Raw genomic sequence first — 16,890 nt, 5'->3', positions numbered from 1 at the left:
GCTTATTGGTCAGTTCGAGCTCCTACTCTTGCCGCCCGCAATCCCGGAAGCCCCCTTTTAGTCGCCTTTTACGACAGGCAGGGGATACCGTAGCCCTATTCTAGTCCCGGGACTACAGGGACAACGTATGAAATAACCTGCGGACCAGTTATATTAGTAAACGGTTTGTAAAATATTTCAACTGTGTTCCTAGTACGGTTTAACAATTAGATCAAAAATGCCGAAAAATACCGGTTTGTTGTATGGAGACCCCCATTTACTTTACTCCATTTTTATAGTATTTGTTGTTATAGCGGCCACCGTTATGCATCTTCTGTAAAAAAATCAAGGGTCTACCTATTGCGGTTTTGGAGATAAAGCTCTGTGACAGACGGACACACAGCGGAGTCCTAGTAATAGGGTTCCGTTTTTACCCTTTGGATACGGAATCATAAAAAGGCTAGACTCACCGAAGAGAGTGCGGCTTCAAAGATGGCGTTCCATGTGAAGGCGGTGACGAGCGCCTGCCGCACGGGACGGGCCGGACCTGACCACATCATTATAAGAAGGCTAGACTCACCGAAGAGAGAGCGGCTTCAAAGATGGCGTTCCATGTGAAGGCGGTGACGAGTGCCTGCCGTACGGGATCGCACCGCACCTGATCGTCATTATAAAAGAAGGCTAGACTAACCGAAGAGAGTGCGGCTTCAAAGATGGCGTTCCATGTGAAGGTGCGGATGAGCGTCCGCCGCACGGGACGCGCCGGACCTGACCACATCATTATAAAAAGGCTAGACTTACCGAAGAGAGTGCGGCTTCAAAGATGGCGTTCCATGTGAAGGTGGTAACGAGCGCCTGCCGCACGGGATGCGCCGGACCTGACCACATCATTATAAAAAGGCTAGACTTACCGAAGAGAGTGCGGCTTCAAAGATGGCGTTCCATGTGAAGGTGCGGATGAGCGTCCGCCGCACGGGACGCGCAGGACCTGACCACATCATTATAAAAAGGCTAGACTTACCGAAGAGAGTGCGGCTTCAAAGATGGCGTTCCATGTGAAGGTGGTAACGAGCGCCTGCCGCACGGGATGCGCCGGACCTGACCACATCATTATAAAAAGGCTAGACTTACCGAAGAGAGTGCGGCTTCAAAGATGGCGTTCCATGTGAAGGCGGTGACGAGTGCCTGCCGTACGGGATCGCACCGCACCTGATCGTCATTATAAAAGAAGGCTAGACTTACCGAAGAGAGTGCGGCTTCAAAGATGGCGTTCCATGTGAAGGCGGTGACGAGCGACTGCCGCACGGGATCGCGCCGCACCTGACCACATCATTATAAAAAGGCTAGACTCACCGAAGAGAGTGCGGCTTCAAAGATGGCGTTCCATGTGAAGGCGGTGACGAGCGCCTGCCGCACGGGATCGCGCCGGACCTGACCACATCATTATAAAAAACGGCTAAACTCACCGAAGAGAATGTGGCTTCAAAGATGGCGTTCCATGTGAAGGCGGTGACGAGCGTCTGCCGCACGGGATCGCGCCGCACCTGACCACATCATTATAAAAAGGCTAGACTCACCGAAGAGAGTGCGGCTTCAAAGATGGCGTTCCATGTGAAGGCGGTGACGAGCGCCTGCCGCACGGGATCGCGCCGCACCTGACCACATCATTATAAAAAGGCTAGACTCACCGAAGAGAGTGCGGCTTCAAAGATGGCGTTCCATGTGAAGGCGGTGACGAGCGACTGCCGCACGGGATCGCGCCGCACCTGACCACATCATTATAAAAAGGCTAGACTCACCGAAGAGAGTGCGGCTTCAAAGATGGCGTTCCATGTGAAGGCGGTGACGAGCGACTGCCGCACGGGATCGCGCCGCACCTGACCACATCATTATAAAAAGGCTAGACTCACCGAAGAGAGAGCGGCTTCAAAGATGGCGTTCCATGTGAAGGCGGTGACGAGCGTCTGCCGCACGGGATCGCGCCGCACCTGACCACATCATTATAAAAAGGCTAGACTCACCGAAGAGAGAGCGGCTTCAAAGATGGCGTTCCATGTGAAGGCGGTGACGAGCGCGGCGACGGTGCACAGCGCGGCCACCGCGGTCACCGCCCGCCGGCAGCGCGGCGTGCGCCCGCGCATCCCGCCGCACGGGATCGCGCCGGACCTGTCCACATCGTTATAAAAAGGCTAGACTCACCGAAGAGAGTGCGGCTTCAAAGATGGCGTTCCATGTGAAGGCGGTGACGAGCGCGGCGACGGTGAACAGCGCGGCCACCGCGGTCACCGCCCGCCGGCAGCGCGGCGTGCGCCCGCGCATCCCGCCGCACGGGATCGCGCCGGACCTGTCCACATCGTTATAAAAAGGCTAGACTCACCGAAGAGAGTGCGGCTTCAAAGATGGCGTTCCATGTGAAGGCGGTGACGAGCGCGGCGACGGTGCACAGCGCGGCCACCGCGGTCACCGCCCGCCGGCAGCGCGGCGTGCGCCCGCGCATCCCGCCGCACGGGATCGCGCTGGACCTGTCCACATCGTTATAAAAAATTAAAATGGTATAACACTGGGTTTAAATCCAGATGCATCACAGACACACCTATTTCTGCCTCATAACAACGGTGTTGCTGCTGCCTTCCGTTTCGTAGAGTGTGGTAATGCTTGGTATGGAGAGAAATACTTTTCCGAGGCGTTCTAGTTTAGTCCTTAGGGATAGCGGCGCGTCTGTGACCGACCTCAGGTAGGAATATCTAATCTTATTGGTTGATTACTGATGTCCATGGGCGGCAGTATCCACTTACCATCAGGTGGACTCATGCTCGTCTGCTAATCCCATATTATAAAAAAAAATATATATGCGAAGCGTTCAAACTCCGAACTTTTCTTTTACTCTATACTGACGGGATCATATGCAAGATCAAAAATTCGTAGACTTATCTATTCACGGTAGGTACTACACACACTAACCAACCCGATGTTAAAAAAATTAGCCTCAAGGGTTTGACTGTTATCTGTGGCTGACTTCAGATGGGACTCTTATCTTGTGTGAGGTAGATTACAGATATCCATGAGCGACAGATGCCACTTGCTCTTACTTCTATAATAAAAAAGTCCTTATTAAAACGAATAAATGTAAAATGTAATGTGCATGTGAACTCCATGGGAATGTGGCGTAAAAAATAATTTTAGTTTTATTGTTCTCTTTGCTATTTATTATTATTATTTCTTGTTTCTTTTGAATTATGATAAATTCTACTAATATAGGTTTTCAAGTGCAATGTAAATACTAACAAAATATGGACTATGTCTGAATTAAATGGAAATAAATAGAAAAAATCACAGCGAAATTCATTATATAAGTTAACCACCAAAGTAAAAATAGAAATAATTGTATTAGCTAGTTATAGACCTTAGTCGTACAACTAAATGAGGTCGTTGACAGAATTCCCCAACTCTAATTGGACAACGTCAACATACAGTAACTAATTGTAGCAAATTAAAAGGAATTCCGTTATAAGAAAAACAAAGTGTTAATCAAACTCCAAACATTCTGTAAAGGGTAAATATTGTTTAAAAAATCCGTTGTTAACATAATAATGACCCTCTGTTGGGCACGGGTCTACTCACAGGCCGTCAGGTTTAGGTTAGGTTAGGTTAGGCCATCGTCCACCGCGCTGGTCAAGTACGGGTTGATTAAACTTTACACAACATTGAGAACTCTTGGGTGTAGGTTAGGTATTTATTTCACAATGTTTTCTTTGACAGTTTAAGTAATAATTTATTTCTAAAACAGGTATAACTTTAAAATATAAGAGGCGACCCCGGGACTCGAACCTCACACCTCACTCTTATTCAAAACGTATATTTAGTAAGTAAATAACAAATACTTTGTACTTTATCGTTTTTTCTGCCCCATAACTTGTACATCGATACTCTACGATCTCCATTCAGCTATATAATACGATTTTGCCCTCGGCTAATTGAATGATCGGATTTCATCGGATATTCGATACTTTAAATCGATTTTGTATTGTGATTTATTATACAAATATTATGGCCGTCAAACCAGCAGAACCACTCATTAATATGTATATGGAGTCACCATTGGACAGGTAATAAAAGGTAAAAACAACCTATTGATAAATGCTTCGAAGGTGGTAGAAACCTTTGTGGTTCGACTCCGGCGGCACCACCGCCACACCTATTTCTGCCGAATAACAGCAGTGTTAAGCGCCGCTGTGTTATGGTTTGAAGGGTGTGGTAAAGGAGTCATTTCTTTCCGAGGCATACAAACTTAGTCTTTAGGGGTGGTGACGCACCTGTGGCCGACCCCAGGTAGGAAACTAATCTTAAAGTAATGGGCGGCAGTAACCACTTACCATCAGGTGGACTGCATGTCCGTCTGCTACACCAATATTACAAGAAAATCAGGTGAACTGCCAGCTCATTTGCTACCCCAAATTTATAAAAATGTTGGAAAGTTAGCAATAATTTTTCAATTCAATTTTTCTGCACATCCCTAAGGTTGACTGGGAGAAAATACTATTTAGCATTAAGTCCGCCTTTTGCACCACACTGTTTTTAACATGGTCAATAAAGAGTAAATAAATAAAAAAAAAATCTACAAACAGACACGCAGACAAACAACTTCAAAGTTATCAACAAACAATGCCACAACACAAAACACTGACACTTACTTCGACAGACCATAATGAGTATCGCAGCTTTTATTATTTGTCATCACAACACGTCCTGACTTCTTGGGGCCGCGTGGCCGACTAATCCCAATTTTTCCAATGAATAAAACATCTGCACTCATAAGTATGCAAAAACAAGAGATGTTAACTTATTCACAATTTACAACTGGTCCAACTATACATACATTTTCATGGCATCAGCGCTGCTCATGACTTTGAACTAATTGGTAATTATTATAAAATCAAAAACTGTTTAAAAATAATGAACTGCAGTCATTCCCACAATTGAGACGAATCCAACGACGTATGTGTCAGAATCCGTCCAGAAGTTTCGACTATAAGGCGTGCCACATAAAAAGAATCGAATGAAATTAAATGAAATATATTTATTTTGTACGAGCTTTTGCCCGCGGCTTCGCTCGCGTTACGAAGTAATATTTTCATCCCCTATTTTATTCCTTTAGGGGTAGAATTGATCAAAATCCTTTCTTAGCGAGTGCCTACGTCATAACATCTACCTGCATGTCAAATTTCAGCCCGATCCGCCCAGTGGTTTGAGCTGTGCGTTGATAGATCACTATGTCCGCCAGTCACCTTTGAGTTATATATATTTAGATAGGCCTACGGTCAGTTACAATATTTTTTCTTAAACTACTACCAGATTAGAACGCGACCTCACGGACGTAATATTAATGACAAACTGACATACAGTATACCTAAGGACATTATAGTTATTTAAAAATAGAAACTCACATTCCGTAGTCTTAGGACATGGTAATTAATTCACATAAATACTATTGCCAGGCAAACAGGTGTCGGAATGGAGCCATCGCAGTAAATTCACGAGTTTCATCATAGAACTCTAAGTAACTTTTGTTAACTTGGCTGGAATCCTTTTTAGGGTTCCATAAGGTGAAAACGGAATCCTACGACAAGGGAATCTTCAAAAAGGTGATTGCGAAAAGAGCTCTAATTCAATGCCGGCGAGGCATAGGCAAAATCTGCTTTGTTCCTAATGTCCTAATTCGAATTATTTATTGTAAACTTCAAATATATATAATACTAGCTGACCCGGCAAACTTTTTTACAGCCTCAAAATCTATTTTTCAAATATATTTCATGTAAAATATAGCCTATGTTACTCGTGGATAATGTAGCTTTCAAATGGTGAAAGAATTTTTAAAATCGGTCCAGTAATTTTTGAGCCTATTCATTACAACCAACAAACAAACAAAGTTTTCCTCTTTATAATATTAGTGTAGATAATAAATACTAAACCGCTCCTATCCGTATGTCTATCTGTTACAGGGCTCTATTACTTGAACCGTATAGTCCGATTCATAATTAGGTGTCCAAAATGTAAACAAAAGTGTTGACCTATCAAGAAAATATGTGTCAAATGGCAGTTTCTTATTTTTGACAATATTAAATTAATACATTGATATTAAAATAATAATCTAAATAAATTAAAATCAATTCACATTTTCCAATATTTATATTAACTCAATTTCATTTCATACAGTAATAATAATAAAAAACAAGATTTATTAGTGAAAATTAAATTGTGATAATGGTCACACAATCGGCATCCAAAACATTTTTTGTATCGCCATTTTTAAGTTTCGTAGTTGATATTATTCATTTTGAGTTTTTGATTTTTAGTTGAAATTTTTCGTTTCTTGTTAATTTGTTAAGGTTTGCAATACCTGTGATCGAATTATGACACTGACATTTCTTTGTTTACATTTTGGACGCCTAATTATGAATCAGACTATAGTAGGTAGACACTTGAGTATTTTACAGATAGTGTTACTATGTCGGCTTTAACAACATATAGGTTACTAACTAAAAATAAAGGAGGCTCGTCGCTCATTATACAAACCGGTATTTTATGGTGTTTTTCGATTCATCTTTTGACTCGTAAAACTTAGGTAGAATATTTTCTTCAATATTCATCCACTAGAAACTAAGATAAAAAGTTCAAAATTTATTGGTACGGATTCTCTCGTTTGCGTGTTCTACTTGCACTTGTCCGATGTTTTAAAATCACATCCTGCAGCTTAATTCCGAGATGTTTTCTTGTCTTCCTTTCTTTATTTTATGTAACCTTTAAGACCCATTAACATATACAATAAAATATTATAAACAATAAAAATATTCAGACATTTAAATTATTTTTAGGATTCCGTAACCAAATGGTAAAAACGAAACCATATTACTAAGAATTCGCTGTCTGTCCGTCTGTCCGTCTGTCACAGTATCACTCATCATCACCCCAAACTCATCTATTGTTGTATCATATAACTAATTAATGTTGAAAATAATAAAATGAATAAAAATAAGTCAAAAATAATGAACATTTGGTGGTACGGAAGCCTCCATGTGCGAGTTCGACTCGTACTTGGCCAATTATTTGATAAGTCAAGCCACAGGATTTGGTGGTTTTTTATTTCCTCGGCAAATTTTCTCCTAGTTTGTGATATATATATAGATTTTATAAATACTGTTCTGAGGCATTCTAGCTTAGACCTTAAGGGTTGACTGGCCAACCTCAGACAGGAATCTCTAATCTTATTTGGGGTTGGTTACAGATGTCCACGGGTAGCAGAAGCCACTTACCATCAGGTGGACTGCATACTTGTCCGCTACTTTTATATTTATTATATAAAAAAATATGTATGAATGGTAAATTCATTATATCCAATGAAAAAAATAAAACACATGAGCATGTTAAGAAAAAGAGTTATAGAGTTAGGTTTCTAGAATGTAGAGCCCTTTGTAGCTTCCCTTCGGAGACACCACCGTAATCCCCATTTCTACCGCATAACAGCTGTAAGCGCTGTTAAGGACTAGTTCGTAGAGTGTAAGGAAGACTTAGACGACGCGTTCCAACTTAGTCTTCAGGGTATCAATACACTTGTGGCCGAAGTCAGATAACATTTCAATCTTATCTTGGATTGATTACAGATGTCGATGGGAAGTCACTTATCATCAGGTGGACTGCATGCCAACTAGATTAATTACAGGGTAAACAATTAAATGTACAAGTAATCTTTCTTATCAAGTAACGTTGTCTTAATTTCCGAGGATATGAATTAGACATTAATACTTTTATTTTAATATATTTGTATATGACTGTTAAACTCTTTCAGGTTCCATTAGGATTCCATTAAATCTTCATTATATTTGAATTAATATTTTTAAGTACCAAATCCATTACAAAGTAATATATTAAATACGACGAGACCTCAGATGTACTAAATTTAATTATCGCTGTTGCCAGCCGGTGTTATCCAAAATATATTAATTTTTATTATCGCAAATCCAAATACACTAGCAATGAGTAATACGAATATGACGATAGGTACGTTTTATACGAAAAGGGTTCGTATGAACTATGAGTAAGTCCTATCCAAATTCCTATACCGTTATTTATTATTTCAGGCCCTTCATTACTCCGCTAACACAGAATACAAACAAGATTGAACAAAAAAAAGTTATGTTAAGTTTGTCTTAATCTATTGTCAATTATGCGCTTTTTCATTCAAATCTGGAGGCACCGCAGTGCCTCCGCAAGTCGAACAAAAAAAAATAAAAAAGCGGCACGGCCGTAGCATTGTTTTCTCGAAGCAATTCAGGCCATTTTCGACCCCCTTGCATTATTAGCTTCCTATGACTTTAACGTTAGGGTCGGGTTTAGCCTAGTGGTTAACAAAAGCAGTGATAGCCTAGTGGTTAAGAAACGCGGCCTCTCGATCGAGGGGTCCGAGGTTCAAATCCCAGGCACGCACCTCTGATTTTTCAAAGTTATGTGCGTATTAGAAATTAATTATCACTTGCTAAACGGTGAAGGAAAACATCGTGAGGAAACCTGCATACCAGAGAGATTTATAAAAAAAAAATCTCAAAGGTATGTGAAGTCTACCAATACGCACTTGGCCAGCGCGGTGGACTATGGCCTAATCCTTCTCATTATGAGAGGAGACCCGTGCCCAGCAGTGGGACAGTAATGGGTTGTTGATGATGACTTTAGGATGTGTCTTTTGACAATGCAGTAAATTACTAATTATTACAAGAAACTTTCCGTGCTATATCAAAGGTTTTCATAGATACCACAAGATAATTATGGCAAAATTTCATTATGTAAAAGATACTTATATTGAGTTTAATTCTATTAATCAAAACCTGGTTAGCAAAAAAAAAATACCCTCGGGACATTCTAATGGAATGGAGCCATGTAATATTAAGCTATGTTAAATGGCAGATCGCGTGATGTGATGGAATGAACTCAACCAGCTTATAAGGCTTGCTAAAAGATTGCTTACATTTTTTATGAAATTGAATAACAAACGGGCAATCTACTTGATGGTAAGAGGCAACTGCAATAAGACTTGTAACAAATAGGGTTTGTAATTCTACCAGAACTTGGTCACAGATGTGATGTTATCCTTGCGAACTAAGTTAGACAGAGTAGTGCCTATGGCTTTTGTATAGCAGGAGTACCTTTTTTTTACGAGGGGGATACCTGCAAAAGGTACCCAGTGTCGTGGGAGCGACACGGGGTTGTGTGGGATTCTTACCCACACCGTCTGGTGCTTACGACGGTATGCGACCACATATACCGCCGTCCTTCCCGGAGTTACTTGCTGGACGGCTAGAGCTCCCACTCTTGCCGCCCGCAACCCCGGAAGTCCCCTTTTAGTCACCTCTTACAACAGGCAGGGGATACCGTAGCCCTATTCTAGTCCCGGGACTACAGGGACATAGCAGGAGTACCTAAGCAACAGTGGTGCCATCGCCGCGAAGTCCAAAATTTGTTTTTTGAACCAGTATGGTAGAGTGCTACGATACTGGTTCCAATAATTTGGAACCAGGACCGTAGGGCACTTCTAGCGTTTCAGTGGAATGTGGGCTATGCCGGCTCATTTACAAAATGCGACCAATTTAGCCCCAGAATATCAATGCATTCATTCAATGATTTACTTCATGGTGAACCGCTGTTCTGTTTGTAGTCGGTTGCATAGATGTACATAGACAACAATGACAACTTTCCGTCATCAGGAGTCCATCAGATGGACTGTACGTTTGTTTACTACTTGAATCTCTTCAAAAATCTAGTCACTTCATATATGGTAGTGTTATCTACACGTGGTGGATGGTGAGTCAAGCAATGATGCACTTGCACACGCTCGCTTGGTCAAGGTCGCAATGAAGTAAACAGTCCGTCGGTGTGTATCATTGTTATAGTAGAACGCATGTAGAACGTAGTGAAAACAAAGCGTAAATAGCTCGTGTAGCCCCATTTGTGTATCAACGGTACCCTTAGTATCAGTTTTTACGTTTTCTCGAAAACGGTCACCTTTTACGTTTCGCTCATACAGCGCCCCCATGCACCGTATCGGAACTAAATTAAAATTTAAAGATAAATAAATGTATTTCAATTTTAAAATTAAATGGAGTAGTCGACTATTCCCGTTTTTTAATTTGAACTGCGAAATTTCGCGGTACAAGGTTGACAGGTTAGTGCATAAATGCGAGCTGATATGCTTCTGAGGATGTTAAGCCATCGGTCCCGATTGTTGCTGGTTTTCGTACGGAGAAGTATTAAGTACGTGCAGCCACTCCAAGCTGCCTCGTTACGAAGAGAGATCACGATCAGAAGAGGGGAGCCAGAAGATTTTTTTTTTTTTTTTTATAATATAAAACTACCAGACGAGAATTCAGTCCACCTGATGGTAAGTGGCTACTGCCGCCCGTGGACATCTGTATTATAAGATTAGATTCCTACTTAAGGTAGGCCACAGATGCGCCGCTACCCCTGAGGATTAACCTGGAATGTCTCGGAAAGTTAAGTCTCCCTTACCACTCCCTTCAAACCATATCACAGAAGCGCTTAACACTATTATTAGGCAGAAATAGGTGTGTCCCTGTAGTACCGGGACCAGAATAGGGCTACGGTAACTCTTGCCTGTCGTAAGAGGCGACTAAAAGGGGCTTCCGGGGTTGCGGGCGGCAAGAGTGGGAGCTCAAACCGTCCAGCAAGCGACCCCGGGAAGGACAGCGGTTTGTGTGGTCGCATATCGCTGTAATCACCTGGGGATGTGAGAGGAGCGTAAATTGCTCCCCCCAGGGCAGAGCCCGATAAAAGGGCATCGCGTTAGGAGGACTCCGGTCGTGTTCCGTTGGAGATCCCGGAGTTCTCCACCAAACGCTGAGGACGGCCACCGGGGGGGTTTTAGTGTGGTAAAAATCCCACATAACCCGGCGTCACTCCCATGGCGTCGGGTACCTTTTGAAGGTTTCCCCCTCGTCAACAAAAAAAAAAAAAAAAAAGGCAGAAATAGGTGTGAGGGTGGTGCCGCTGGAATCGAACCACCTTCAATTATTTACTTCCACCAATTCCATAATTATAATATAGGATAATATAATACTAATACTCGTATGTAATTTTAAAATTTCCTTAATTATTTCCTTGTTTACAGCCACAAAAATAAATAGGTACCTATAGGTCTGGGATAAAACCCATGGTGACTGCGTCACTCTCTGAGGATACAAATTACATAGGTAAAGTTTCTGTCCAATTTATGTAATAATTTGGTTAATCATTTTGCCTTGAATCAAAACAACTTTTAGAGCGTATTTATTGACGGATTTTTGAAATATAAATATACGATTTATCCGAAATATATTTCAGAAATTTTATAATTAAGTAATTAATTTATTGAATTTGCAGGATTTGCGGAAGTAGTCTATAATAACGCAAAGTACGACGTTAAATATTAATTTAATTAACATTCCAAATCAGATCTATGACGGTTGTTTACAACTTATATTTTTCTATTACGCAGTATGATTTTATTAACGGTGTATCTAATAATATTTGTTATTGGCAAAATGGCCAAAAGGCCAGATGTCACTGTATAAAAAAGAATAGAAATGTCATAATTTTAACAGGTGATGAGTATGATAATGATCTACTTTATTGAGAACATTTAATTTATGTATATTTTATACTTCAGCATAAGATTTTGATGCCATTTTCGTGTTCATTAGAATCACTATCAACTTGCGGAAACCAGACGTTATATGGGGCTTATCTTTCCTATTATATACATGACATTAAGACTAGTTGTAGTAATTAATTAATGTTTAAAATATGCACAGATAATGCAGTTAAAAGCAGATAAATATAGACGTCGGTAAAAATGTCTGTCGCTTAGATCAACGCATATATTATAGAATCGAATTAAATTCTGCATTTCATACAGGAGCGTCATTTTCAAATAAATAAAATCAATATTCAATCTCTAATAAAAAAACGTGGTAGATATTGTAAGGTTTGTTATTATAGGTAATTTATTGCGTAAATGTAACATTATAGAAATAAATAATCTTAAAAATACTTATTTAAAAACCTTTCGGTCGAAAAATAATCATTAACCCATTACTGTCCCACTGCTGGGCACGGGTTTCCTCTCAGAATGAGAAGGATTAGGCCATAGTCCACCGCGCTGACCAAGTGCGTATTGGTGGACTTCACATACCGTTAAGATATTTTTTTTATAAATTTCTCAGGTATGCAGGTTTCCTCACGATGTTTTCCATCACCGTTATAGCAAGTGATAATTAATTTCTAATACGCACATAATTTCGAAAAATCAAAGGGATTTGATCCTCGGACCCCTCGAGAAGCCGAGTTTCTTAACCACTGGGCTATCACTGCCGAAAAATAATGCTGCCCATTAATTAGCCGTTACGCTGTATTTGAGACTTAATAGAAAAAAGAAACAAAATTTTTATGGCGTAAATATGAGATCATAAGGCTTCAAGTCTTTCATTGGAGATACCACTTATAGTAGATACCTATATTAAAAATTGTCATCTGAATCTATCTATATGTCAGTAGTTCATCGGAAACTAATTTAAAGTTGATTACAAAATTCCACCTGAACAGACATAACTAACTAAAGCAAGTTGACTCTTAGACGTGTAGGTTACCTCGCGTTGAGATAGTTAAAGAAAGTGCTAATAAATTTTTAATACCACACATTTTAGACAAATCTTTTTCTGCCGGCTTCTGTGTTTCCCGATAAATATACCTAATCTAGGAGTCTTCAAATCAAGAGTGAATAGGCTACTTCTAGGCAAGCGTGGCACATCTTACGCCTCATCAAAGCTTACCATCAGGCGAGATCGAGGCCAAATGCGTGCCTATAAACTAATAAAAAAAATCAGAAATGCATGCCTGGGATTCCATTCTCGGAAGTCCGATAGAGGCCGAGTTTCAACCATTTGGCTCTTTGAATAGGCGCATATTCGGCCTAAATTGACCTTCAATCCACACTACCTGGTATTTCTACGCATTAGTATTATGTAGTAATCGAAGCACGTTTAACGTGAACGTTCCTTTAATTTATAGGTGCTTGTCCTCACGTGCCGCTAAATGCCGCGATGTCAACACACGGTGACGTAATGAAAAGGCGATAAACTAATGTAGTAGCAAAGCTTAATATGTTCTTTGTTTGGTACGATAATTAACAGAGCCGGACAGACGTTGCCCTGTCATAAAAAAACTATAATTTTCAGTGGGTGTGTACCTTTTTTTGTTCACGAAGGGGAAACCTTCAAAAGGTACCCGGTATAGTGGGAGCGACACAGAGTTATGTGGGATTTTTACCACACTAAAACCCCCCCGGTGGTCGTCCTCGGCGTTGGGTACAGGGCTCCGGGATCTTCAAAGGAACGCAATCCAAGTCCTCTAAGCGCGTTGCTCCGGCGGGCTCCACCCTGGTGAGCATAAAGCTCGCCTTATCATCTGGTATGTACGACGATATGCCGCTACGCATACCGCCGTCCTATTCGGGGTCGCTTTCCGGGCGGTTCGAGCTCCCACTCTTACAACGACTTCTTTGGAATTACTTAAAGTCACGGGTCAATCGCAGCTCTTAAGGACAATTCCTTAAGGAAATTCGACTGGAATGCGAAGTGTTATCGGCGGAAATCTTAAGGAAAGTCGTGGAAAATATGATAAAACGGGCACAAAAGTTTAGCAACGCTGATGGAAGACAATTGACAGATATAAAATCTTCTAATTAGAAAAAAAAAGTTACAAGTCCTGGGAAAAATTTCTCTTACAAAAAATGACTATTTTTGTTTAGTGCAAAAGTTATTTAAAAACAAAATTGGATGATTAATATTGCGCCAACTTAGGTACTTGTTAATATGGATGATTAACTTTGCGCCAACTTAGGTACTTGTTAGTATGGATGATTAATTTTACGCCAACTTAGGTACTTGTTAATATGGATGATTAACTTTGCGCCAACTTAGGTACTTGTTAATATGGATGATTAATTTTACGCCAACTTAGGTACTTGTTAATACTTGTTATTTCCTTTTTCATTAAATTGGGTTGTAGGTTTATCTTTTTCACATTAATTTTTGACATTCCTCGTAAACATTTTCGTTTTAAATTAAGTACGTTTTACTTTTAATGCTAGTGAATTATTTTAGTGAACTGTTAGTTGAACATCTTTGTGCAGCTAGTCACTTCTATAATTACTTTAGGTATTTCTAGTATATTTATCAATGGCATTACGTCCTACATAAACATAATCGGAAAGGTAACAAAAGCCGTATCAATACACACAACTCTGAGCTCTAACCTTTTAAGAATTACATCTAAAGTCGTATATATTGTTACAAAGTATGATAATCACGATACGCATTACCCACACGTGTGGGTATTTGCGTGATATTTTTTGATACTATCTTAATATGTATCTAGTATACTGTAGTTTGTAATCAGTGGCGTAATAGGGTGGAGTACTGGCAAAATGCCACGGGTTCCTGGGGGCCTACCACCATCTTTTATAAATCATCATAGTTTAGGAAAGTTTTATTTCCTCCTTAAAACAGTAAAATATTCCGTCTTAAACAGTTGAACAAATTTAAACCCTAATTAATTTTTCGCTTCTCCATTATGTAAAACCAACTGAAATTGTCATATTTTGCTTAAAAAGTTAAATTTCCTGCAAAAAAGTAAAAGTATGATTAAAATAATATTGTTTTAAGAGATGGTAGTAACCCCTCTGGCCTGATGGGGCCCCAGGCCGAGGTGCAATGAACTCAAAAGTTACCAAAATGTGTTTAAATTAGTCATCATTCTCTTGAGATATTTATAAGAATGTGCATGAAAAAAAGGTGTTTGTAAGCATTTCTTAGGGCACCATTCAATGAATTTGCCAGGGGTCTGCTATGGTATAGTTACACTACTATTGGCATATACATTACATACTTATACTTATACTTAGATATGTGTCCGGTTCTTCAGAATGATTCATTAGTGTAAGTACCTATTGTCAAAATCTAATCAGTACTTCAAACAGTTAACACGCGTAAACTCACCGAAAGATAATTATTGAAGAGGATGTTATTTATAAATTATTTTTTAAAAGTATGTCGTCTTTACCACACCCTTCAAACCAGAACACAGCAACGCTTAACACTACTGTAATTAGGCAGAAATAGGCCCTTGGAGTCGAACCACAAAGGTTGTTTGTATGCTCTGTCCCTGTAGTTTCGGGACCAGAGTAGGGCTACGGTATCCCCTGCCTGTCGTAAGAGGCGACTAAAAGGGGGCTTCCGGGGTTGCAGGTGGCAAGAGTGGGGGCTCGAACCGCCCAGCCAGCGACCCCGGGAAGGACGGCTGTATGTGTGGTCGCATACTGTCGTACGCACCAGACGTTGTGGCGAGCGCCAAGCTCACCTGGGCGGAGCCCGACGGGGCAGCGAGTTAAGAGGACTCCGGTTGCGTTCCTTTGGAGATCCCGGAGTCCTCTACGCAGCGCCGAGGACGGCCTCCGGGGGGGTTTTAGTGCGGTAAGAATCCCGCATAACCCTGCTTCGCTCCCACGGCACCGGGTACCTTTTGAAGGTTTCCCCCTCGTAAAAAAAGGGTGTTTGAATGCTCGTCTTTGTTAGCATCTACTACACAGGGAATCCTACTACAAAGAAGTATAGAACGCATTCATATAAAAATCACATCGTAATTGTACTACTTACTCGTATCACTTGTAAACGACATTGTATAAGTTTATTGTTTTATGTCCTAATTAAATATTATCTTATTCAATTAACACATTCTGATAACAAAACTTAATAACCACCTTAATTATGAATTAATCAGTGAAATTAGATCTCGTCTGTAGTTATGTTACTTATACCTGTTTTTTTATAATATAGAAATAGCAAGTGCACATGCAGTTCAGCTAATAGTAAGTGGCAACTGTCGCCCATGGTCATCTATAATCAACTTCAGATAGGATTAGAGTCCTGTCGGAAGTTAGCCACAGATACGTTACTACCCGTATGTCTCTGTTTACACACTGAAAATCAGTGGCCGTGGTTCGCCGCGGTGAGGCTGAGTGTGGACCCTTTTGTTAAATTTTACTGCAGCAATGTTCTGATTTAAGAATCATGTTGACTATTATTTATGCCATATAATGTTGTGGTATTTTTTAACAAATAAATATTTCTTTCTTTCTTTCTGTTACCACAGCCCTTCAAATTAGAACACAGCAGCGCTTACCACTGCTATAATTAAAGAAAGCGATGCTGGTCGAACTACTAACGGTTCAAAAATACATTAGAAAAGAATAGCATAGAAAATATTGTAATAGAAGAAAACAAATGAAAAACAGAGCCTAATATTAATTATCAGGTACCGAAAAAAGGAAACGAGTTTAGCGAATTTAGTTTACTAGTCAGTCTAGACAAGGAATATAATAATAAATCGGTCGTCGAAGCTATATAGTCCGTCATATATAATTTATAGGCCCACCTTAAATAAATATGTAGGAAATTGCGCAAGAATATAATTATATAGGCCAATAAAATCCCATTTAAGACTTCGCGTAACCATTACAATGTGTCCTTCGAAATAAATTATCATATTGAATACAATACGTGCTTCGGCATTTCATTAAATTGATAAAAATATGCTAAATTATTTAATATTACGACATTTGAAATGTTTAAGTACATTTACGTTAATTTCTTCAGGAGTTTTATGAGAAAAGAATGAGTTATTAAGTCGTGCAAAAACGTTTATTTCATTGATTTTGAAAACAGGTTTAGACCTCTAACTCCATCTAACCTGATTGTCATAAATTAAATAATAGATCGTCTATATTTTAGTATATAAGTGATCGTTTTGTGA

General features: G+C 40.1%; 1 protein-coding gene across 1 annotated transcript in view; it reads right to left on the bottom strand.

The window, feature by feature from the left end:
• LOC140749604 (protein peste-like) overlaps positions 1–16,890 on the bottom strand; it is a 65,815-nt gene that overhangs the window by 36,309 nt on the left and 12,616 nt on the right. The window contains exon 2 of the mRNA XM_073082709.1: positions 2,179–2,323. Within this exon, the coding sequence (XP_072938810.1) occupies positions 2,179–2,298 (120 nt within the window). The 5' untranslated portion in view covers positions 2,299–2,323. The remainder of the gene's footprint in view (positions 1–2,178; positions 2,324–16,890) is intronic.

This window comes from Epargyreus clarus, unplaced genomic scaffold, assembly GCF_041222505.1.
Source record: "Epargyreus clarus isolate Ecla_fem2 unplaced genomic scaffold, WU_Ecla_fem_2.2 ptg000018l, whole genome shotgun sequence".
NCBI classification, from domain to species: Eukaryota; Metazoa; Arthropoda; class Insecta; order Lepidoptera; family Hesperiidae; genus Epargyreus; species Epargyreus clarus.
The sequence above is the reverse complement of the archived record's forward strand: the minus strand, read 5'-3'. Positions and strand labels throughout refer to the sequence as shown.